The sequence below is a fragment of the Sebastes fasciatus genome, chromosome 17 (genome assembly GCF_043250625.1).
Source record: "Sebastes fasciatus isolate fSebFas1 chromosome 17, fSebFas1.pri, whole genome shotgun sequence".
NCBI lineage: Eukaryota > Metazoa > Chordata > Actinopteri > Perciformes > Sebastidae > Sebastes > Sebastes fasciatus.
In genome coordinates, this window is record NC_133811.1 from 26,504,789 (window position 1) to 26,528,402 (window position 23,614).

Consider the following 23,614-nt stretch of genomic DNA (forward strand, 5'->3'; position numbering starts at 1 on the left):
CGATGGCCGCACCATTGATTTGCGGTGTTGCTCTCCCCTCTGGCCTGACCTTGACCAGAAGAACAAACACACACACACACACTCGCTCACACAAAAAAGCCTGACTTCGACCCCTTACATCATCTCTGCTCGGGAATGTCATTGTCCCTCACAAGCCTCCCCTTGACAGACACTTCATCGCCTCTACAGTGGCATTCTGGGCACTTGAACACTCTCTTACAGGCCCCAGTCCAGCTGTGACAAGAGAATTAGTTGTTCGCATATTCAAATTGAAGCCCCTCTGCATGCTGAGCCACAAAACCATTTGTCACATCGCTCAATATTTCTGAAGTGAGAAGTCAACGAGAGCAATTCATCACCTTTTCTCCTCACTTTCTCCTGTAACCGCTGCTCTCTCTCCTCTTTCTCTGCTCTTCACTTTCCCCCCCTTTTCTTTGTAACTTTCTTACCATTTTTTATAGTTTGGGGATTTCAGGTTTATTATTGCCTTTGCTCTCCCATTAAGCTCATTTAATATTAATGACTCATTAATCCCCTGTAATAAGGCCAGCGTAATGAATTGGCAAATAAAGATGGCAGTGTATTGATCAGGTTTTATGAGCTTCCATAGGGTGGCTGAAGGCCCTGAGAGTCTGAGCGTATTAAACTCCTGTCTGTTGGCTTGAGTGGCAACGAGACAAAACTGCCTCAGCTCGGCCTTATTGTGTTTCCTCTCATGCACTTCATCTTGCTTGACCAAGACGAGTGTGTGCATGTATGTTTGTGTGTGTGTGTGTGTGTGTGAGAGGGAGATGGTGGGGGTGGGGGTGCAGTTAATGAGCAGCATTACTTTCCTTGTCTCTCTCCTTGGCAGGCACGGTGATAGGGGTGGTGATCTACACAGGCAAAGAGACCAGAAGCGTACTGAACACATCCTCTGCCAAGAACAAGGTGAATACTTTTGAGTTTTTGTATTTATGCAGGGAAGACTGCAAGTTTTTGTGATTTTGTTTGATTTTTGGTCACAGATGCTTTAAATGTTAAGATATATGTATATATTTTTTTAATAACAAATGATGTCATTAGTAGGGAGATTAATAGTTTGGTGTATAAAATGTCAGAAAATTGCAGAAAAAGCCCGCAACAATTTACTAAAGCCCAACAATCCAAAACCCAAAGATATTCTGTTTACTATCACATAAGTACGACGGCGCATTAGGGCCATTGTAGGTAAAAAAAAATAATGATGACGGAGCTGGGGGAGGCGGGGTAATATTCAGAGAAAATCTCTCTGAGATTAAAGTGACAAATTTACGAGAAAAAATAGGATTGTAACACGTGGAACCGCCAGGCACAGTCTGAATTTGGTTGCTCCTAAATTTGTGTTATAATGATAAGGAGGGCCTCTGAGCGAGGTACAAGTCCTGAAAGATACATACAGCTATGTTCCTTAACAACAAAAAACGAATTTCTTAATTACCACGGTTTTGCGGTGCTCTATTTTTTATTTTATTTTTCTCGTAAATTTAAGACTTTATAATCTCGCAAATTTGTGTTTTTTTCTCAGAAATCTGCCACTTTAACCTCAGAAAATATCTACGTTTTTTTCTCGTACATTTACAATTTTAATCTTGGAAATTCTTAATTTTTTCTTGGAATATAAGCCCCCTCCATAATATATATATATATATTTTTTTTACCTATAATGGCCTAACAGCCATCACACATAAGGAAAAACAGCAAATCGTCACAGTTTACAAGCTGATTGATACTAGGTCATTTTTTTTTATTCATTTTTTGATTACCGAATGTCAAATTAATTGATTACCGAATTGATTACCATCACGGACAACAGTAAAATGCACTTCTGAGTGTATTTTTTCTTTCTGCACACATTTGGACTGATTTTAGGGGGGGGAAATCAAGAATTTTTGTAAGGATATCTTGTTTTTTTATTTTTGATTATTTTTCAAATTAAAATATTTTTCATGCATCTCCCAAAGAAAAAAAAAAATATTAAAGCTTGTTACGTGATGCCAACATAAACATGTTACAAATGTTGTGTAAAAGCTGCAGAGAGTGAAACACCTCGCACAAAGTAACATCTGTTCAAGTTCCCCTCATGCCATCGTTTTTCCCCCTGCTCTCTAATCACTAATCAATCACTATGGCGAGGTGCTTTTTTAACCTTGACTTTCTAGATAAAGTTGGACCTGTCAATGCAAAAGGTCAGCGCCAGTTGCTAATTAACCAAAAGGGAAATTAACTAACCGAGGATTTAAATGACATTTCCAGCAGAAAGTTAATCCCACAGAATCCCCATTGAGTGTTTTGTCCCCAGATTGAGGAGATTAATGAAAATGTGCTTCTAAATATAAGATTTTACCTGGAAGATGGTTGAGCTCGATAGACGCGGGGTCAACTGATAGAAGCGGGCATCAGCTGGATCACAGAAGCAGTGTATCCGCCATGCAATGACTTTTACACACAAAGTTATCACCTACAACGGTCTGCACCAGTAAAGCTCAACACAGCCCCCTTCCTACTGCAGCACAGTTTTGACACCGGCGTCTTTTATTAAGAACGCTGATGTGGCCGGTCGAACGGCGGGGGCCACTGTTTTGTGTAAGCTCGACAGTTGAGAGGAATTCAATATTTCAAGGAGATGATGTCAGAAGTGCCAATATGGAGACTGGAGATTGGGGGAGAAAGTCGATACAGTGTGGCTAAAGTCGCGAGAACGTTTTGGCCTCATATAATCTGTTGTGACACGGGCCAGGACAATGCCTGCACTTGATCAATCTGACAGAACGTCAGATATAGATTCACTCTTTGTCTCGGTATTGTTAGACGGACCTCTGTCTGAGGAAAGAGGCAGAACAATGTCATTTGACAAGAGGCTGCTCTTCAATAAAGATTGTTCATTTGAAGTAGACCCAATACTCTTCACACGTCTCTCAAACTGTGTTCATCTAAAAAAAAAGAAAAAGAAACTTAAAGTTGTTTACTAAGATCTCAAGAATCAATTTCAGTTTATTTTCTTGACTTCCTTGATTTGTCGGTGTCTCAAGCACTTAACAATAAACCACTTACTGACTGAAGTCCTGATATTCTTTGGTTTTATCAAGGAATCACAATTAATCACACATTTTTCATCCGTTCAAAATGTACCTTAAAGGGAGATTTAAGTATTTAGTACTTAAAATATTTTATTACTGCAAATGTATGTATATATTTATTATTGGAAATCATTTAACAACACAAAACAATGACAGATATTGATCCAGAAACCCTCACAGGTACTGCATTTAGCATAAAACAATATGCTCAAATCATAACATGGCAAACTGCAGCCCAACAGGCAACAACAGCTGTCAGTGTGCTGACTTGACTATGACTTGTCCAAATGTGATTATCATAAAGTGGGCATGTCTGTAAAGGGGAGACTCGTGGGTACCCATAGAACCCATTTTCATACACATATCTTGAGGTCAGAGGTCAAGGGACCCCTTTGAAAATGGCCTTGCCAGTTTTTCCTCGCCAAGATTCTGCATAAATTTGTAGCGTTATTTAACCTCCTTCACGACAAGCTAGTATCCCTTAATTTTTGTAGTTTCATATGATGTCAGTATCTTCTCTGAGCCCGCTGCAACCTAAAAATCGCAAGTTGCGTTAATGCGTTAAAAAAATTGGCGGCGTTTAAACAAATGTGTTATTATTGCGTTAACTTTGACAGCCCTAGTTTCAGCTCGATTAATATTCATGTCCTGGGGCTACATCACATTTCACACACAAGCTAAAATACAAGCCACACAGGCAGATCGAATTATTCCTTTCACTTTTAACGGCTTGGAGATGAATGGAGTAAAATATGCACTGTTTTTTTTTTTATTCATTGATAGCATCTTTAGGTTGAGGTAATTGAGTCCTTTTCCCCCCCTTGACTGAATGAATAATGACTTCATCTGATCCCCGGCAAGGCTTGGAACATTTCGACCAGCCATTGTTCAAGCAGAAGGGGATCCCTTTTGCTTTTCAGGCATGCACTGTGCTCTCTGTCTTAATTTTTCTTCATTTTAATCCACCCAAACCTCCCTATTTTTCTCAATAGCTCAACCATGAACCATGTAGTGAGGCAGCGGGGTGGGGAGACACCCTTCCCTTCTCCGTACTCTGCTACTGGGAGTTTAACAGCCACTGATAAATCAGTCACACCGGTCTCCCCAGCTCTCCCAGTCCTCGGGGGAATGGGTTTGGTGGGGGTTTAGGCAGCGGAGGAATTCTGCTGCTTTTTTTTTATACGTGCTTGCCCCCTCCCCTCCTTTTCAGAGCGGTTCCTTTATTTGAGGGAGGAGAGATGTTATGTTCTGCTGTTTTTGTAAGCGTGGTGCGTCAGAAGAAAGCCCTCTGTGTACAGGGCTTCGCTGTGAGCGCTGCCAGAAAGGGGAAGGGCACTTCTTTATTTGACATCTTTTTCCCACATGCTCCATTGGCTGGGAGATACACTCGAAAAATAAAAGACAACTCTGACCCCCTTTTTTTCCCCCCTTCCTCTAGAAAGCCATCTCAATATGGGAACTTTATCTATTTTTGAGGCCTTTTGACATTCTGTTGCATTCAAGGACTTCAGCGTGACAATAATGCAGCTTGTAGTTTGCCACCAATAAACGTATTTATGTCGTACACATGGTTTGCATGATAAAAGCCTGCAGCTAAGAATGTCTTTCATTGGCTCTCTGTGTAGCATATTGTAATGCTTTGGGAGCAGATGGGGAAGTTACAAACAGTCTTCTCTTGTATTAGCTGTCAGAAAACGAATAAGATGATTACTCTAAATCTCCGGTCTGGACTGTAAATTTACCAATTGTGTGATTCCCATTGAAGGAAAACATCACTGTCCTCAAGCGCTGGATTTCTGTAGTCCAACCAGGAAGTTAGCATCGCCCTGGTTCCCTTGACAAAAAGCCAATGGGATTATGTCATCAGGTTTTGGATTATCGCAGATAATAAACTCTGTCACACGTTTTGTTCAGCAAGATAATCTTCACTAATGAACACCACTTTTATGATTTTTGAAGCATGAATGCGATAGGCAGAAGTAAAAAGCTAACGTTAGGCTATAAACGAACTACACCACGGTTGCATGAGTGCGAGTAAACACAATGAGGCTGTAAAAGCAGACGAGTCGGCGTGATGATGTTTAGTAGTCTCATTTTGCCACTTGTTAGCAACTGACTTTTTTAAGACACGTCAAAGCTTCAAAATTACTATTTCAGACATCTAACTAAAAACCCCTTCAAAAAACCCAATGACTTCCAGAGGAGGGAACCAGAAGTGCTACAATGCTAACTCATTTCTGGGTTTTAGGACTCGTTCCTGCAGCGTTCTATTATCTTTATAACCTGCTTAGAGGAAATGAGAAGGACCGTGATGTTGTAACATCTGCTGTTTTGACCTCTGACCTCTTGTCCCCACAGGTTGGCTTACTGGACCTCGAGCTGAACCGCCTCACCAAGGCTTTGTTCCTGGCCCAGGTGGTCCTGTCTATCGTCATGGTAGCGGTGCAGGGGTTTGTGGGTCCTTGGTTAAGCAACCTTTTCCGATTCATCGTGCTTTTCTCGTACATTATCCCCATCAGGTACTTTGTGATTCTCCTTATTCTTTGAAATGTTGTTTCTTTGTTTATTTTGTTACCACAGCCAAATAAAGATGGCTTTACAGTGATGTGTGGTTTTTATCCCGAGCAGAACATTTGGTCTCAAAATGGAAAAAATAGTCCCTGCTTTGAAACCCCATCTGCTTTTTTATCAGAAGACATACCAGATCTTAAATTCAGTTTTTGATGCAGTTTTATTGTTATTAGTTCTGTGATGGATTCCAGCTTTGTTTTATCCCCATGTGTAGCTTGCGTGTAAACCTAGACATGGGGAAGTCGGCCTACGGCTGGATGATCATGAAAGACGAAAACATCCCCGGCACTGTTGTGAGAACCAGCACCATACCGGAAGAACTGGGCCGGCTAGTCTACCTGCTGACAGACAAGACAGGTTGGTGTCCAGACATGCTGAAGAAAGATTACATTTTAAGTAGATGGTTGGTACTTAAAATATAATTCACTTCAAGAGGGCAGCTGGTTTGTATACGAGTATAGGGTGCACGTTCTGATAGCAGGATGATGGCAGCATCATCATACAACGAAAGATCTGTCTTTGAATGCACGTTTATTGTGGCTTTATAGGTTTTACGTTCAACAATAATTATTTCAAGTGCTCAAAAAAAAATATACCATGTATTGCGTAATGAGTGTTTAGATTAGTTTGTTTGATTTAACCTTTTGACCCTTTTATATAATCTAAAGATTTCGAGATATTATTTATAAGCCCAAAAAAAAGAAGCAAATGGTAAAACAAAATAATGCATTAAACCCAATAAGACTCACATGAATCACTGCCTGTAGACTTTAGGGAGATTTGCTCATTAAAACACGAAGACATAGAGAAATAATATAGTGATATATCATATCTTTACATTGAAATTAAGCCACTTAAGTGCAGTTTAATAATAAGCATAACATCTAATCTGATCTAAGACATGTCAACATTGTGAGTTAAAGAAAAGAGCTGAGGACAAAAGTTTCAACAAATCAGAATTTGTGTTTTAAGCCTCCTTCAACTTCATTTCACAATCACTGCCTGATTCTCCACTAACAAATAGCTGCTCTTTACTAATGCTAGACGGCGTGCCAGAGTGATAAACTCCTGCGGTAGCCCCAACATGCTTCTTTGTCTTCCCCCGCTGATCTAGGTAGGAATAGATTAGCCGCAGAGCCTATTTATCCAGGTTGATAGTTAAAGCACATGGAAAGAGGAACAAACAATCAATCCAATAGAATTGGTTAACCCCGTGGCTCTAATGTTTTTGGGAGTTAGATGCCCTCTAATCAGCTTTATGCTCTATCGGCACACATTCTGGCAACCGACATCCATTAAACAAGGCCACTGCCCTCGTTTTTCAAAGTTTTCGGTGTTTTTTCATTCACTCAGTCTTTTTGTATGCAATGTTGTGTCTTGTCTGTTAGTTAGAGAGGACATGCAGTCCATATTGGTAATGAGATTAGGTCAATGAGAAGGCAGTCACACCAACCCCGCAGGTCCCATGATGCATTGTAGGCAGTCCTCTGGGGACAAATGCTCTGCTTTCAGTGTGTGTGTGTGTGTGTGCGCTTTCAGAGTAGCTTTGAATATATGTTATTTTTGCTATGAAGTAGTGGCTGTGTGATTAAAAACACCTCTAATGTATTTTTAACCCTTACAGTGCCCGGTTGCATAAAACCACTTACGCTCTGATTGCCCATACATTTCTATTAGGGCTGTCAATCAATTCAAATATTTAATCGCATGATGTCCGTAGTTAATCGTGATTAATCGCACATTTTTTTGTCTGTTTAAAATGTACCTTATTTGTTAAGTATTTAATACTCTTATCAACATGGGAGTGGGCAAATGTACTGCTTTATGCAAATATATGTATATATTTATTATTGTAAATCATTTAACAACACAAAACAATGACAGATATTGTCCAGAAACCCTCACAGGTACTGCATTTAGCATAAAACAATATGCTCAAATCATAACATGGCAAACTGCAGCCCAACAGGCAACAACAGCTGTCAGTGTGTCAGTGTGCTGACTTGACTATGACTTGCCCCAAACTGCATGTGATTATCATAAAGTGATTTGTGACATTAGAACTGAGTCAGCCACAACCCTAAAAATCGCAAGTTGCGTTAATGCAATAAAAACTAGGGCTGTCAAAGTTAACGCAATAATAAACCGTTAACGCTAATTCGTTTTAACGCCACTAATTTCTTTAAGGATGCCTTAAAAAAAAAAAAATTGTTGCATAAAATCATCATAAGGATATCAATAGGCTGTTGTACGGGAAAAGTGTTCCCTTATGTGTTGCTAGATGATCCTTAGTAACAACTTTCCTTTTCTAACATAGAAGTGGACGTAGTCACTGTGACATCACCCATTGGTTTGTGTATTTGATGCTTCTGATAGGTCTTAAAATGAGGTGATATAATAGATGATAACAGAAATAAGAGTAATCATCATGTGAAGAACAGTATTGGAGGAGTAGTGTATAGGTGATGTCATTTCTTTCTTTATGATTTGTTGGTTTGTCTAAACTGGTCTTGTGAACTGCAGGCACTCTGACACAGAACGAAATGGTCTTCAAGCGGCTGCACCTGGGAACAGTATCCTACGGCACCGACACCATGGATGAGATACAGAGCCACATAAAAAAGTCATACGCACAAGTAAGATTTATTACTCTCATTCAATCGATTGATCTGTCGATTTATTTTGAGTATATTTTTAATTTTTCTCATAAATTATTTCTTCGTACATTTTTCTTTATTTTATTTTAATTTTCTCATAATTTATTTTTTTGTAAATTTCTCTTTATTTTATTTTTGTTTCCTCATGATTTATTTCTTTGTACATTTTTCTTTATTTTATTTTTGTTTCCTCATGATTTATTTCTTTGTACATTTTTCTTTATTTTATTTTTGTTTCCTCATGATTTATTTCTTTGTACATTTTTCCGTTAACCATAAAAACAACCACCATCCAGAAAATTGTAGCGTAGAGTTGTGGTGCTCATTTGGGAGTCGCTCAACTTTCTCCCTTTTTTTCCCTTTAGCAATACAAAGTTATTTATTACATGATATCAAATCTACATGATCCAGCATGTAAAACTAAACCAACTAAATAAAAGCCAAACTTGTCACAATATATAAATGTGTTTCCAGTAAGGGACGGAATACATTGAAATATGTTCACTCATGTCTTTCCTGCGTATTCACGCCTCTCCCTGTAGATCAGTTTAACCAATATTTATATTTCGCTAAGGATAAGTTTTTCCAGGAAAGAAGCCCCTGTTGTTCATTCATCACGCCGTGTCCCTGAGCGACTCTTCATACTGTAAGCAAGTGTTTTCCTCGCTGGGTGGCTCAGATCTGGCTGCAGTCTTGACAGAATGATATTGTTCGTTCTCAGCCAGCTCCAAACAGCTGGTCGACACGGAAACCATCTGCCCCACACCCTTATGTGTAATCTCAGCTAATGAAAAATGACTAGTCTTTTTAGAGCTGCAGAGCAGAGCAGAGCAGAGCAGAGCAGAGCAGAGCAGCGATGCCTCAGTCCAGCTGATTTTTTACTATGCTGCTTTTTCTTTATTGTCACAGTGACATCATTACAGGACGCTATTATTGTTTTAAGCACGATTATTATTTGAACATTATTCCACCCAGATTAGGGCAGCAAATAACAGTTATTGTAATTTTTTTTTTGTGTTTCCGTGGAGTTTGTGTTGGAGTCTGAGTTGTGGTGGCGGCCGGTTGTTTGTTGGTGTTAGTTATTTTAGTTATTTTATAGTTGCAGATTAATTTTTTCAACTAAACTAGTTGACTAGAGTCAACTAATCGATTAATTGTTTCAGTTCTAATCCATATGTGGGCATCTTTAATCATCTATCAATTCTCTGGGACACATTAGAATAAGAATTAATTGCAATTTTGCAATAATGTTGCAATATTTAATCATGCTTTTTATACGTATTTGTTACATATACATTATAATGCATATACATTAAAAGTATTTAAAAGATTTTTTTAAATAATAAAACAACCTTAGTTACTGTTTCTTGGAGTGTTGTTGGACTTGTTGATTAACTAATATCAGACTACCTAATCCAGCAATATCATCAGCCAGGCTCGTTTTACATACAGTAGATCAGCTGTCTAATAACTCCGCTGTGCATTCAGTTACATCCTCTAGGATGTAACTGAATGCACAGCGGAGAGTCTACATGTAGCTCAGACACGAAACATAAGCTAATGACGTCTCCATTGATCTTCCAGTCACTCTTGATGAAGGTTGTCATCTTTACTGTACTCCCCGTCGCCTCTCCTTCCCCGCCTGGCAGGATTGAAGGTTAATAATAAGCCAGAATGAAATGCTTCAGTAGAGCGCGTCGCTCCCGTCAAAACGCAGCTGGCTCAGTGGGCCGTCTGCCGGCTCGCTAGTCACCACCCAGTTAAACTGACGGCTGATGTCAAAACAGCAGAAAACACATAAAAGGTCCTCAAATCAGATATGACAGGATAAAGACGGGGATACACCACTTCCCCTCGCCGTGTCATTTAGCTTGAAAAGGGGTGTCACAGTGAACTGGCTGTGAGTGTACAGTAGGATTACATCTTGTTGCCTACAATACGCAGTCTGAAGAGATTGTGTAATATATTTCATATGCAGTTATTCAATGTGTATGTATGCTAATTGGTAATCGTATTTAATCATTAGGCAGCTTATATCGTTATGTTTGGTTTGTAGTCGTTTCTCTGGATACCTTTTGTAGGAATCAACCATGAAAATTAGACATTAGCTAATTAAATGTAATTTGCAAATGTTGGTATACAACCCTCATATTTTGGCTCTGATGGCATGATGTCACTCTTAATACAACATTTCATCTTAGGTCAACCATATTTAGCTCATACGTGTGTCATAAATAGATGTGACTGAAATGACATAATTTCTTTTAGTCACAGATTATTTATTGACTCACATTATTCATTTTGATGTCAGGTGACCTCCAAGCCCTCCAACGGCGGCACCGGTGACTCCACTCCATCGAGGAAAACCCAGACGCCGGGCCCGAAAGTCCGTAAGAGTGTCAGCAGTCGCATCCACGAGGCCGTGAAAGCCATCGCCTTGTGCCACAACGTCACGCCCGTCTACGAGTCGCACGCCATCGTGAACGGAGAGACGGAGTCTGCTGAGGCCGACCAGGACTACAGCGATGACAACCGCACCTACCAGGCCTCCAGCCCCGATGAGGTAAACATACAGATACGGTGAAGAGTTTTAGCACCTCCAGCTTGAATAGAAAACAAGCAGGTTGAATGGTGTCCACTGGGTTCAGTGTGCTGCACTTATCCAAATCTGTGTTTCAACACCTCTGATTAAATATTTGCAGAGGAACATGCACTGTACGACGGCGTGTTAGGGTCATTGTCGGTAAAAAAATTCAATTATGGGCTCCATAATTTAATTAATGAAGGGGATGGAGGTAATATTCAGAGATTAAGGAGATTCAAGTTATACATTTACAAGAACAAAACTTGGATTTTCTCTGAGATAAAAATGGCAAATTTATGAGAAATAAAATCACAAATTTGCAAGATTATAAAGTCTGAAATTCACAAGAAAAAAAATCGGAAAAATGCCACCACCGTCTGAGTTTTGTTTCTCCTAAAGTAGTGTTCTTATGATAAGGAAGGCCTCTGAACGAGGCAACGGTCCTGAAAGATACATATACATGTTTTCAACCTGATATCTGACACATTTCAAAATGTTTCAGATCAGTCTTGTTGAGGATTTGTGAATGATGTGGATGTCATTAGCAAAAAGTTCAGTTCCTTAGACTCTGTTCTTTTTTAGACATTGTTTTTTTATTCATATCTTCAATGCTATTTTTCAGACCAAAAAGACAAACCATAAAGAGCCTGAACCCATACGAAGGTCACACCTTTGCAGGTTGTTGACAGTATAGTTAAACGTTAACATATGCTTTTTGCTTTTTAAGGCCCCATTTACACTTGTCATTTTAAAGTGTCTCATACCCGGATTAAATATAATAATAAATAAACATGGGAGATTATCAGGAGCAAATCCTCTGTACCTCTCTCTCTCCACAGCTTCCTCTCTGTCTCAGTGTTTTATTGGTGATCCTAAATAACCCTGCTTTGTCATAATAGTCATTTCATGAACAGAAATTCAGAGGTCGTGAACTCCTCGTAGAGGTTAAGCTATTTAATCATCTGTATTCGCTTCCTGAGGATTTACCGCTCCGACTGAAGGAAGAATGCAGCGCAAAAAACGATCCCCAAAGGCGTCATCCCTATGGCTTCCTCTCCTCCGGCAGTTTCTCCGTGTAACCCAAGAGTCTGAGCTTTTATGGCTGAAGGTGCTACACAGCCTGTTATAGATATATATTTATATATATAGCCCTTTCTAATAATACTAAAGAATGTATCAATAGAGAAATTGGATGCTGATGATAATTGAATAAGACGGAGAAAGATTTTTATCAGGAAGTTACAGTCGGTATTTGTTTAAAGAGATGTTCAATGCGTATTGAAGGGTTGTTAATCTTCCCATACACACCCATTTGTAGACATGTTTATCACCCATGACATGTGAAGCTCCGTAAAAGCCTTTGTGAGACTTGCATACTTTGTGTGGATAACCCCCGAGTCTAGAAGTCTAGCAATCAAAATGAAGATAAAAAGGTGGCGAAAGATAAATCTCAGTTTTCCATTTTGCCCGTCCTGAGTTGATGTATATATTTATTTATATCCCTGCTCTCTCTCCCCTCTCTCCCCTCTCTCCATTGTCTCACACTGCTCGGATTGATCAATATTTAATTTTCTCCCAGAGACGATGAGAGGTGGAGGTCTGTGATTGTTGGTGGAGCTCTCCCTTCCCCTTCTACTCTATTCTTTGTTCTGTCTCTGTCCTTTTATTTCTCCCCCCTTGTCTCCTCCTCGCTCTCATTGACTGCAGCATCAGATCTTGATACGGCGCTCCTCCGCTAGCGATAGTGTTGTTTGGCCCCGGCTCTCCGCTCAGCCTCGCTCTAATGTAATGAGCCATCATTAAGGAGATGAAGTGGGCCGGCCACCGAGGTCAGAGCTAGGGGTCATCTGACCTGCTGGTCAGCCACGCCGTGAACAGAGTCCTCCTGTAACCTTTGACCCCTGTAATAACAGACGAGAGCATTTCACTGTAGCCTTTAATGACTTGTGTGTGACTCGTGCTTTATCATTTCCAATAGGATGGAACTGGCAGATTCAGTGAGTGTAGCATACGGGAGGAAGACAGTGTCTGAAATATGCAGATAAAGTATAATTCCTTCAGTTACTGTTGAAAGTGATTGCCAGGCTAGAAGCCACGCTTCAGCACCATGATTTTAAATAAAAGCATTGAATTATGGTGCTTCCATCCTAATTAACTAATTATTGAACAGATGAAATAAATACACATAAAATAAAACCATATGTAAAAATACCGACCTATATACTGAAGCACTGATGAAAGTGAATATTGTACACATTTTGTCTTTCAAAATACTTTCTTCTTCTGCAATGAAGCCTCGCTCTGAAACAAATCGCTCAGTGATCAGAAATGCACATGTCAATAAACTGTCATAGAACTATATATTAATATTTATTTTTTACACTTTCACTGAGTTAAATCTTTTAACCTACTTCAGCCCTGATCATACTATTAATAACTATTAATTCATTATCAGAAATAACCCTTCAAATGCCAGTTTGTTTACATAATGCCACTATTGTTACACCTAATTGTTTTAGTAAAAAAAAAAAAGGAGATATTATGAATTATTTTGACTATAGTTATTATCAGAGGAACATAATGTTGATGGATTATCACATACTGGTAAATGTAAACTTTGAGTCAGAATATTGTTTTGAAAGCATTTAAAAAAAAATGTAATAGCAGCAGATAATGACACCTGTGGTCTTCCCGTCCATTTTGACCCAGGACGACCACAAATGCTATAGATTTGAATAAAACACCCACAATTCAAAGTTTTTTTTTTTTTTGCAAAGACCACAGTAGTCCATGTTATTTTGGGGCAATAAGATTAAAGAAATCCATATTTATGATATAATGAAGTTTGAAAACGGGTCAAATTTGACCCGAGGACAACCGGAAGGTTAAGCCAGCCTGACATTGTCATAAAGTAATCTTCCCTTTTACTGTCGTAACACGTGATTCACGTTCAGTTGGTATCAAAGTTGACAAAGCTTTAAATAGTTTCTGTAGAGCTGATAAAGTAAATTGAAGAGCTAAATTCAGGATCCTCAGCACATGGTATATGTGTGTGTGTGTGTGTGTGTGTGTGTGTGTGTCTACATACGCACACACACACGCCAGGATAATGACACACAGATGTGTGTTAAGTAAATATAGGCAGCTCCTTTTTTACGGAGCTCAAAGGGGGAGCCGGAGAAATGATGGGGTATTAACAGGAAGTTCCAATTTGTAGGTCAGAGTATAATAACAACCTTTGAGTGAGCAAATTGAAAATGAACCCATTGAGGATTGAGTCGTGTGCAGCTGAACGCTCACTCGTGGGGGCCGCAGTTCCTGCTGAGGAGAGAAAGAGGAAAGAGAAACAGAAAAACACTTATCTGGAGCTGAATGAGGAGAGCTCAGCAGCTCTGGAGGATAGCGTAACTCTCTCATGCCTTGTCTTTCAACCGCTCAGCTTTATGGTCTGCATTTGATTTGGATTTTCTTTTCTACATAAAGTTATTTCCTGTTTTATATGTGGTAAACAATGATCACCCTAAGTTTTGATTATTTATTTAATCATTATTTTTATTTTTTTATTCATAAATGTATTTTCGAAAATCCTCCCCATAGAAATAGAATAGGAGTAGAATGGACATTGAACGGTTTTCCGTGGTCATTTGACTGGTACAAAAGAAAATGGTGATTGTTAGTTGTTATGGTGACAACACATGTCAGTGGGCCGTAAAGTGTTGTCTCAGCTCACCCGAAAGAGAATGGACGCAGGGACGGATGGCTGATTAGTTAGCTAGTCCTTCTCCAGGGCCACCAGCCCGCTCTCTGGCTCATTTTCTGTAACCAGTGTAGCATTAAAGCATGGCGGAATTAGCAAACTAGCTAACTAGCCAGCTTTCCGCTAGTTAGCTGATGTCATTCACATACACAACAACAGGAAATAAACTGGGACACATTTAGTATGTTTACGTTTAAAAACTGTGAAATGGTCTAAATATTGTAGATTTGTGACATCACAAATGGACAGAAATCCTAACGGCTTGTTTCAAACGCACAGTTTCTGAATACGGGCTGTGTGTATTTATCTGTGGATTGAATGTTTAGATACTTTCACAGTATTTATATATCACTTAAACCTGCTTTATGATATAAAAGACATGAAAATCTCACTTTTTACAATATGGGACCTTTAATGCTACACTGGTTACTAGCCAGCTTTCCGATAGTTAACTAGCTATCTTGCTAATCCCATCATGCTTTAAATGCTACACTGGTTACAGAAAATGAGCCGAACAAAGTTGTAACTAATCTGGCATTAGCGATGTGCTTTCCTCCGCTGTAATAAGAGTGCGTGGATGAAGCAGTAAGTTGTTAACTTTAACTTATTTACTCTGGCTTTCTATGCTTCATAACGTGACTTATTACTCCTCTGCTTGCTTTAGTTGTTACTGCATAACCCTCACCTCAGTGAGTTCAGTTTATACGGAAGTTAGCCTGCTACAACATGGTACACATAAAAATAGCCGCCGCTCTGACCTTCCTGCTACGTTGATTTGAATGTGAATGTGCGTTGTATTCTATGATCCCCCACATTTCTTGCTTATTCATTTCTCAGTATTATGTAATTAAGTAAATGCCAGAATACCATGCAAATTGTGGGTTAAATGCATTTTACCTCCATCCTATGCCCTTGTGTTGTATGAGTCAGGCTTTTGAAGTTTCATTGGCTCCTGAATTCATTCACTCCTTATCCATCCAGTCAGTGTGAAATGCTACGATTTATTGAACATTATAGCATAAATTCAATTGTGTAGGGGGTCAAATTGTCAAAGTGTGTGAGCAGTTTGTTTTCCTGTGTTTCCCTCAGGTGGAGCTGGTGCGGTGGACGCAGAGCGTCGGCCTGACCCTGGTGAACAGAGACCTGACCTCCCTGCAGCTGAGGACTCCTTCTGGACAGCATCTCTCCTTCCACATCCTGCAGATCTTCCCCTTCACCTCCGAGAGCAAAAGGATGGGCATCATCGTCAGGGTGTGGAACTTATATATAACAATACGATGTGTGGATGCTCTGTCCTTATGTTGCTAAATCTAATGTTTTTGTGTCTTTATACATTAAATGTGCAGGATTTACATTTTGTTCAGATTGAGTTTTTTTTATACCTAAAATACCTCATAGAACCATACTTATATATATATTGTAGTTGTTTTGGTGTCAAACCTGTTATCACTGTGATGCGCTTTGGCTGCTGAAGTTGAACATGCTGCATGACGATTGCTGTAGAAATATATTGTTTACATTTTTCTGCACTCGTAGACAGGAGATGTACTAATTATCATTTGTAATTTGATTCAGGAGGAGGCGACAGGAGACATCACTTTCTACATGAAGGGTGCTGATGTTGCCATGGCGAGCATTGTCCAGTATAACGACTGGTTGGAGGAAGAGGTAAAAGCTGTGTTGCAAATCTATACTACACACTGGGGGTGCGTTCACGCAATAACATGTACACTGTTGTCTCATAAAGACAATTAGGAGCTTCTAGAAGCTGTAAAATACAACAACAAAAAAACAAACATTTTGCTCTTTGTTTAATCGTCCGGTTGAACCCAGCAGCCATGTCTCATCTTAAAGTGTCTTTTAGCAAAACCTTAAATCTTCATCTGCTCACTTAAAATGAGCCCCTCTGGATGAGAACATTGACAATACTAGAAAAGTGCACTCAGCAGAGTGCAGATGGTGAATCTCACTCAGTTGTCCCTCCCAGCTCCCTTACAGTCAAGATGGCAGCGAAGATAATAAAAATGGGGATTTATTCATCTCGTATCGTTCCTAACTTTAGTGGATCATAACATATTGGGTATGGAATTAATCTGCAGTTGCTCCGGTTCAAAAAGAGACCAAACTTTTATATGAATGTCAGTTTTTGAGCCATGGCAAAGGCCAAAATGTGGCCTGCAACCGGTAAGGTTTGTTTTTAGCCAGGCCGATTGGCGGAAATGCCTTTTGTTTCTGAAGCAGTCAGAAGCAGAGATTAATGTATACATTATCACACACAGTGATATTTTTTTAGTCCAGTACAGTCCTGTAATCAGGACATTCATGGAGGGACACATCGGGGGTGGGCCTCGTCTAAACCAGTCTGGTGGTCGAAGGTCTCGTCTGCATATGTTCATAATTATATTGGCATTATTGAGTCATTTAGCACTGGGGGCAGCGTTTGATTTAATTAGTGACCTACATAAAGTTGAAGTAATTACAGTATGTCATATTCTTGAACAATGGTGCTAATGATGTGGCTGTAATATCCCGCTGTCAAATCAGCCGTCGCTACGGTTACTCTGCCTGTCAATAACCAATCAGCAGAACAGATTCGCCCCATCGGTGTTTCATATCAAAAATAAACCGCCATCCATCCCTTTGTTTTACTGTGTCCTCTGAATCTCACCAGAGGCTATGTTATTCACTATTGATTTCTTTGGGTGTTGGTAACAATATGCTGCTATTGACAATACTGTACATGGTGAACTTATACAGCAGCCGCTCTAATAGAACAGATGATGTGCCCTACGCTTGTTTCATCTTTATGTCTTTTTGTGGAAAATATATGAACACAAACGTTTAAATAACCAAAATCTCTAAAAAAAAAAAAAAGTATGTGTATCTAATATATAGTATATCTCTGTTAACTAACTAACATCATCTTCTTCTTTCTGTCAGTGTGGGAACATGGCCAGAGAAGGCCTGAGGACGCTGGTGGTAGCCAAGAAGTCTCTGTCTGAGGAGCAGTATCAGGACTTTGAGGTATGGATGGACACCACTGTACTTGCGATTTGACTCTGCTCTCCAAACAGTGCAGTCATTTTCTTCACTGAATATCATGTTTTCTTGAAATAGAACTAGAGGTTAGAGGGCTGTCAATCGAGATCGGGATTAATCACAAATTAATCACACATTTTTTTATCTGTTCAAAATGTACCTTAAAGGGAGATTTGTCAAGTATTTAATCCTCTTATCAACATGGGAGTGGACAAATATGCTGCTTTATGCAAATGTATGTATATATTTATGACTGGAAATCAATTAACAACACAAAACAATGACAGATATTGTCCAGAAACCCTCACAGGTACTGCATTTAGTGTAAAACAATATGCTCAAATCATAACATGGCAAACTGCAGCCCAACAGGCAACAACAGCTGTCAGTGTGTCAGTGTGCTGACTTGACTATGACTTGCCCCAAACTGCATGTGATTATCATAAAGTGGGCATGTCTGTAAAGGGGAGACTCGTAGGTACCCATAGAACCCATTTACATTCATGTATCTTGAGGTCAGAGGTCTAGAGACCGCTTTGAATATGGCCATGTCAGTTTTTCCTCGCCAAAATTTAGCACAAGTTTGGAGCGTTATTTAACCTCTTCGCGGCAAGCTAGTATGACATGGTTGGTACCAGTGGATTCCTTAGGTTTTTTAGTTTCATATGAAGCCACTTCTAGCTTTAAAACGGAGCCCGCTACAAGGTAAAAATCGCATGTTGTGTTAATGCGTTAAAGAAATTAGTGGCGTTAAAATGAATTTGCATTATTATCACATTCAAATTGACAGCCCTAGTATCAACATAATAGCAATGTGAGTGTTTTCTGTGTCTTTAAAGGTTGAACAACTCTGTTTAGCATTCCCTCTTTTAATTCTGTTGTCTTTGATGAGTTTATTTCTCAGCCTCCTGGTCTGATGCAGCCCCTTTACCCCACAATTCCTCATTTTGTCTCCCCTTTCCACCTCCCTCTACGCTCAGAACCGCTACAACCAGGCGAAGCTGAGTATCCATGACCGAGGCCTGAAGGTCGCAGCTGTGGTAGAGAGCCTAGAGAGGGAGATGGAGCTTCTGTGTTTGACCGGTGTGGAAGACCAACTGCAAGCAGACGTCAGGCCAACGCTGGAGCTGCTCCGGAACGCTGGCATTAAGGTAAGCAAGGGAATAAACACTTCTACCAGGTGGTACATTCTGTCTGTCCTGTTACATATAAACCTCACACACCTCAACAGTGATTCAGGGTTGTAATCAGATACACAACAAGGAGGGAAATGCTAATCTTTTATTGGAAATGAATTGTATTTATGCGTCCATAAAACCGGACAAGACATCAACACTTTAAGTTGAGTTGCAGTTTGCTCTTTTGCTTGTTCAAGGGATAGTTTGGGTGTTATTGAAGTGGGGTTGTATGAGGTACTTATCCTACTGACTACTGTCATCTACTGTAGGTAATAATGCTGACTATGGATAAGTACCTCATACAACCCCACTTCAAAAACACCCAAACTAGTCCTTTAATGCCACATCTTCAGTCAACTTGTATCTTGTTTTCCTGCTCAGATCTGGATGCTGACGGGGGACAAGCTTGAGACGGCTACGTGCATCGCCAAAAGCTCCCACTTGGTCTCCAGAAACCAAGACATCCATGTCTTCAGACCGGTACGCTGTTTCGCTTTCCCTCTTTCCCGGTGCTCTGATGTTATCATAATGCGCCTACGTAATGGGAGATGACAAAAAAGCCTCGTGGTTAATTTGTACTGTGTTGCTCTCGAGCAGATCTCGAGCAGAGGAGAGGCCCATCTGGAGCTCAACGCCTTCAGAAGGAAACATGACTGTGCTCTGGTCATCTCTGGAGACTCCTTAGAGGTACTACAACACAGCACACAGCGACATTTCCCCGCGCAGCAGATGATGCTGAGGATGCAGCCAAACAGGCGATGAGAGAATAAAGAAGTACTTTTCAGCCAAAACTAATACTTTGGAGTTCAACCGAGGCTTTGAGGATATCCAAGAGGAAAACAAATCAAAACATATTGGTCATGAAACCGATCCGTGTTTTCACTTATATGGTCTACAAGCTTTGATTAATCATGGAAATACATCTGGAACGTTTAGTGTCTAGTAAACTGTGTTTTCCGTCTCTGTTGTGCTGCAGGTGTGCTTGCGGTACTACGAGCACGAGTTTGTAGAACTGGCGTGTCAGTGTCCGGCGGTGGTCTGCTGCCGCTGCTCCCCGACTCAGAAGGCCCAGATCGTCACGCTCCTAAAGCAGCACACAGCCAACAGAACCTGTGCCATAGGTGAGTGTTGGCAGACGATGTGGCAGAAAGCATTACAATACAGGACGGTTGTTGGCTCCAGTCCACAGACAGCCTGGGAAATTCTGTCAGAGGGGGGGGATATCTGTGTAGATGAACCCACTGAGACCCACATAGAAACCTTTTTGGTTTTTTTAGGCGGGGACAGGGGGTCTTTAGGGGGAGATAGCAGGTCAACAGTAGATGTCACATAGAAGCGGTGTACATCATCTGAAAGCTGGGAACCTGAAGATTAATTTCAGATGCAGCCCACTAATTTATTTAACGCATTAACGCAACTTGAGATTTTTAGGTTGTAGCGGGCTCCGTTTTAAAGCTAGAAGTGGCATCATATGAAACTAGAAAACCTAAAGAATCCATCTGTACCAACCATGTCATACCAGCTTATCAGGAAGGAGGCTAAATAACGCTCCAAACCTACGCTACATTTTGGTGAGGAAAAAACTGACACGGTCATTTTCAAAGGAGTCCCTTGACCTCTGACCTCAAGATATGTGAATGAAAATGGGTTCTATGGGTACCCACGAGTCTCCCCTTTACAGACATGCCCTTTTATGATAATCACATGCAGTTTGGGGCAAGTCATAGTCAAGTCAGCACACTGACACACTGACAGCTGTTGTTGCCTGTTGGGCTGCAGTTTGCCATGTTATGATTTGAGCATATTGTTTTACACTAAATGCAGTACCTGTGAGGGTTTCTGGACAATATTTGTCATTGTTTTGTGTTGTTAATTGATTTCCAGTAATAAATATATACATACATTTGCATAAAGCAGCATATTTGTCCACTCCCATGTTGATAAAACACTTGACAAATCTCCCTTTAAGGTACATTTTGAACAGACAAAAACTGTGTGATTGATTTGTGATTAATCATTTTAATCGATTGACAGCCCTAATATTACTGTAACACACACACACACACACACACACACACACACACACACACACACACACACACGAGCAAATGAATATATTACCTTTTCTCCACAAGATGGCAGTCAAAGCTCACTAAGAGAAGCAAACAGCAACGTCTGCTACTTTTATAAGCGCAAGCATGCATTGTAAAATAATGTGTAGTTGTTGTTGTTATTTTTTTAATGTGTGTCTTGTTTGTTTTTTTTCCATTATGTGTCAGGTGATGGAGGAAATGATGTCAGTATGATCCAGGCTGCAGACTGTGGTATCGGAATTGAAGGAAAGGTAAAGGCACAGCGACTACAGAGCTTTTCATTTAGACCTCAAGTGTGATCCTGGATAACTGTAACTCAATTCAGTCACAGATTTTCTTGAACAAACATATTAAGCTCTCATTAAGCAGCATATCTTTCCCAGAAGGCCACACGTCTTACTAAATTGTAAAGAACTTTAGCGGCACTAGAACAACCGTTCACGGCAAGAAGAGGTGTCTCATGATAACTTCCTTTGGAACTCAAATTAAACATACGGTATCTGCCCTTATTTTCATTTTTGAGGTTTTTTATCAGATTCTTTAGAAGCAGATGGAACTTATATACTTTGATGTTTTACAACCCAGCAGCAGCAGCGTTACATTTTTCTACTTGTGTGTAAACAGGAAGGGAAGCAGGCGTCTCTGGCCGCAGACTTCTCCATCACTCAGTTTAAGCACATCGGTCGCCTGCTCATGGTTCATGGCAGGAACAGCTACAAGCGCTCTGCGGCGTTGGGTCAGTTCGTCATGCACAGAGGCATGATCATCTCCACCATGCAGGTACAGACGTCATTAAAAACACTCACAGAATATGTATTTGACAAAGCTTGTTTTGCTGAATGGAGGTGAATAGAAGTGTGGTGTCACCTCGTGATTTAACAGAACATTTTGGCCGATTTTATTTTATGACTTTTATAAAGTCTTATTGTTTTCTTCTTGATGTCTGTTTTCAATTACTGCTCTTGTTTTTAATTTGTGCTGGGTGCTGAAGCCAAAGACAATTTTCCACAGAGTGGACAATAAAGTTCCTAAATAACTTAACTTTATGACACTATTTTTGTTTTCTGTCCTCAGGCTGTCTTCTCCTCCGTGTTTTACTTTGCCTCTGTGCCCTTGTACCAGGGTTTCCTCATGGTTGGGTAGGTACCTTCTCCAAAAGAGGACTTATTGTTTTGGTTTTATATATCACCTCACAGATCCACCCAGTCTATCCAGTGGAGCTAACTCACTAGCTATTGTACTCTCTAAGTTTAGCATCATAAAGTTATAAATTACTTAAAGGGAGAATATGTAATTGTTCCACATTAAAATGTCTAAAAACAACTAGACGGATGTTATTTACGCAACGTTGTTTGACGCAACGTTGTTTGACGCAACGTTGTTTGACGCAATGTTGTTTGACGCAACGTTGTTTGACGCAACGTTGTTTTACGTAACGTTGTTATACGTAACGTTGTTATACGTAACGTTGTTATACGTAACGTTATATTTTTGACAATGTGAGCATGTACTGTTGTCACCTATCCTCTCCATCTAAACCCCACTTCATTCTGTGCAGGTATGCCACCATCTACACCATGTTCCCGGTGTTCTCCTTGGTTCTGGACCAAGATGTGAAGCCAGAGATGGCTCTCCTCTACCCAGAGCTTTATAAAGACCTCACCAAGGTACAGTGCCCTTTTTTTAAATATATATATGTTTGACAGAATAAATTCCCTTTATCTGCTTTGTCTTCCCCTAACAACTTATCATGTAGGTTCTGTATGTTGCACTCATGGATGATATTTCTCTCTTTCAGGGGCGTTCATTGTCTTTCAAGACTTTCCTCATCTGGGTTTTGATCAGCGTTTATCAAGGTAAGGTGCACCAACTCATTACAACAGTTATATTATATATATCAGTGATTCTCAAAGTGGGGTCCGGGGTCCCCCAGGGGGCTGTGGCACTTTTTTCTTTTTTACAAAATGCTTCATAGTTCAACAATAATATTTAAATTTTCAAATCTACAGTATAATCAGCACAGTCGCCAGGGAAAAAAATCTTGGCATTGTATATTTCTGCAACCCACGGATATGTTGAATCTGGACGTTTTTGCATACAGTCAGAGCGAAGTGATGTAGTATATTGTACCATTATTTGAAAGTTACGTGGTATAATAATGAGTATATCAAGCATGAAAGTCCGGAGACCGCTGTTCGTGTCCCACGTGAAACTAAAAGTAAACACTGACTTTATGCTTTTTACGTAACGTTCAACGCAACGTTGTTCAACGCAACGTTGTTCTACGCAACGTTGTTTTACGCACCGTTGTTTTACTCAACGTTGTTTTACGCAACGTTGTATTACGCAACGTTGTATTACGCAACGTTGTATCAAGCAACGTTGTATCAAGCAACGTTGTATCAAGCAACGTTGTATCAAGCAACGTTGTTTTACCTAATGTTGTTTGACGCAACGTTGTTTGACGCAACGTTGTTTGGCGCAACGTTGTTTGGCGCAATGTTGTTTGGCGCAACGCTGTTTGGCGCAACGTTGTTTGACGCAGCGTTGTTTGACACAACGTTGTTTGACACAACGTTGTTTTACGCACCGTTGTTTTACGCAACGTTGTTTTACGCAACGTTGTATTACGCAACG

At 40.1% G+C, this 23,614-nt stretch overlaps 1 protein-coding gene across 3 annotated transcripts in view; it reads left to right on the forward strand.

Moving 5' to 3' along the window:
* The window catches only part of atp9b (ATPase phospholipid transporting 9B), a 51,972-nt gene that overhangs the window by 21,919 nt on the left and 6,439 nt on the right, over positions 1-23,614 (forward strand). For all 3 annotated transcript variants that reach the window (XM_074612933.1, XM_074612934.1, XM_074612935.1), the window contains 17 exons: positions 854-930; positions 5,457-5,617; positions 5,884-6,026; positions 8,193-8,305; positions 10,638-10,889; positions 15,757-15,918; positions 16,243-16,335; positions 17,608-17,691; positions 18,687-18,857; positions 19,266-19,364; positions 19,482-19,571; positions 19,861-20,005; positions 21,164-21,228; positions 21,602-21,757; positions 22,052-22,116; positions 22,536-22,644; positions 22,776-22,833. In XM_074612933.1, the coding sequence (XP_074469034.1) occupies positions 854-930; positions 5,457-5,617; positions 5,884-6,026; positions 8,193-8,305; positions 10,638-10,889; positions 15,757-15,918; positions 16,243-16,335; positions 17,608-17,691; positions 18,687-18,857; positions 19,266-19,364; positions 19,482-19,571; positions 19,861-20,005; positions 21,164-21,228; positions 21,602-21,757; positions 22,052-22,116; positions 22,536-22,644; positions 22,776-22,833 (2,043 nt within the window). The remainder of the gene's footprint in view (positions 1-853; positions 931-5,456; positions 5,618-5,883; positions 6,027-8,192; positions 8,306-10,637; positions 10,890-15,756; positions 15,919-16,242; positions 16,336-17,607; positions 17,692-18,686; positions 18,858-19,265; positions 19,365-19,481; positions 19,572-19,860; positions 20,006-21,163; positions 21,229-21,601; positions 21,758-22,051; positions 22,117-22,535; positions 22,645-22,775; positions 22,834-23,614) is intronic.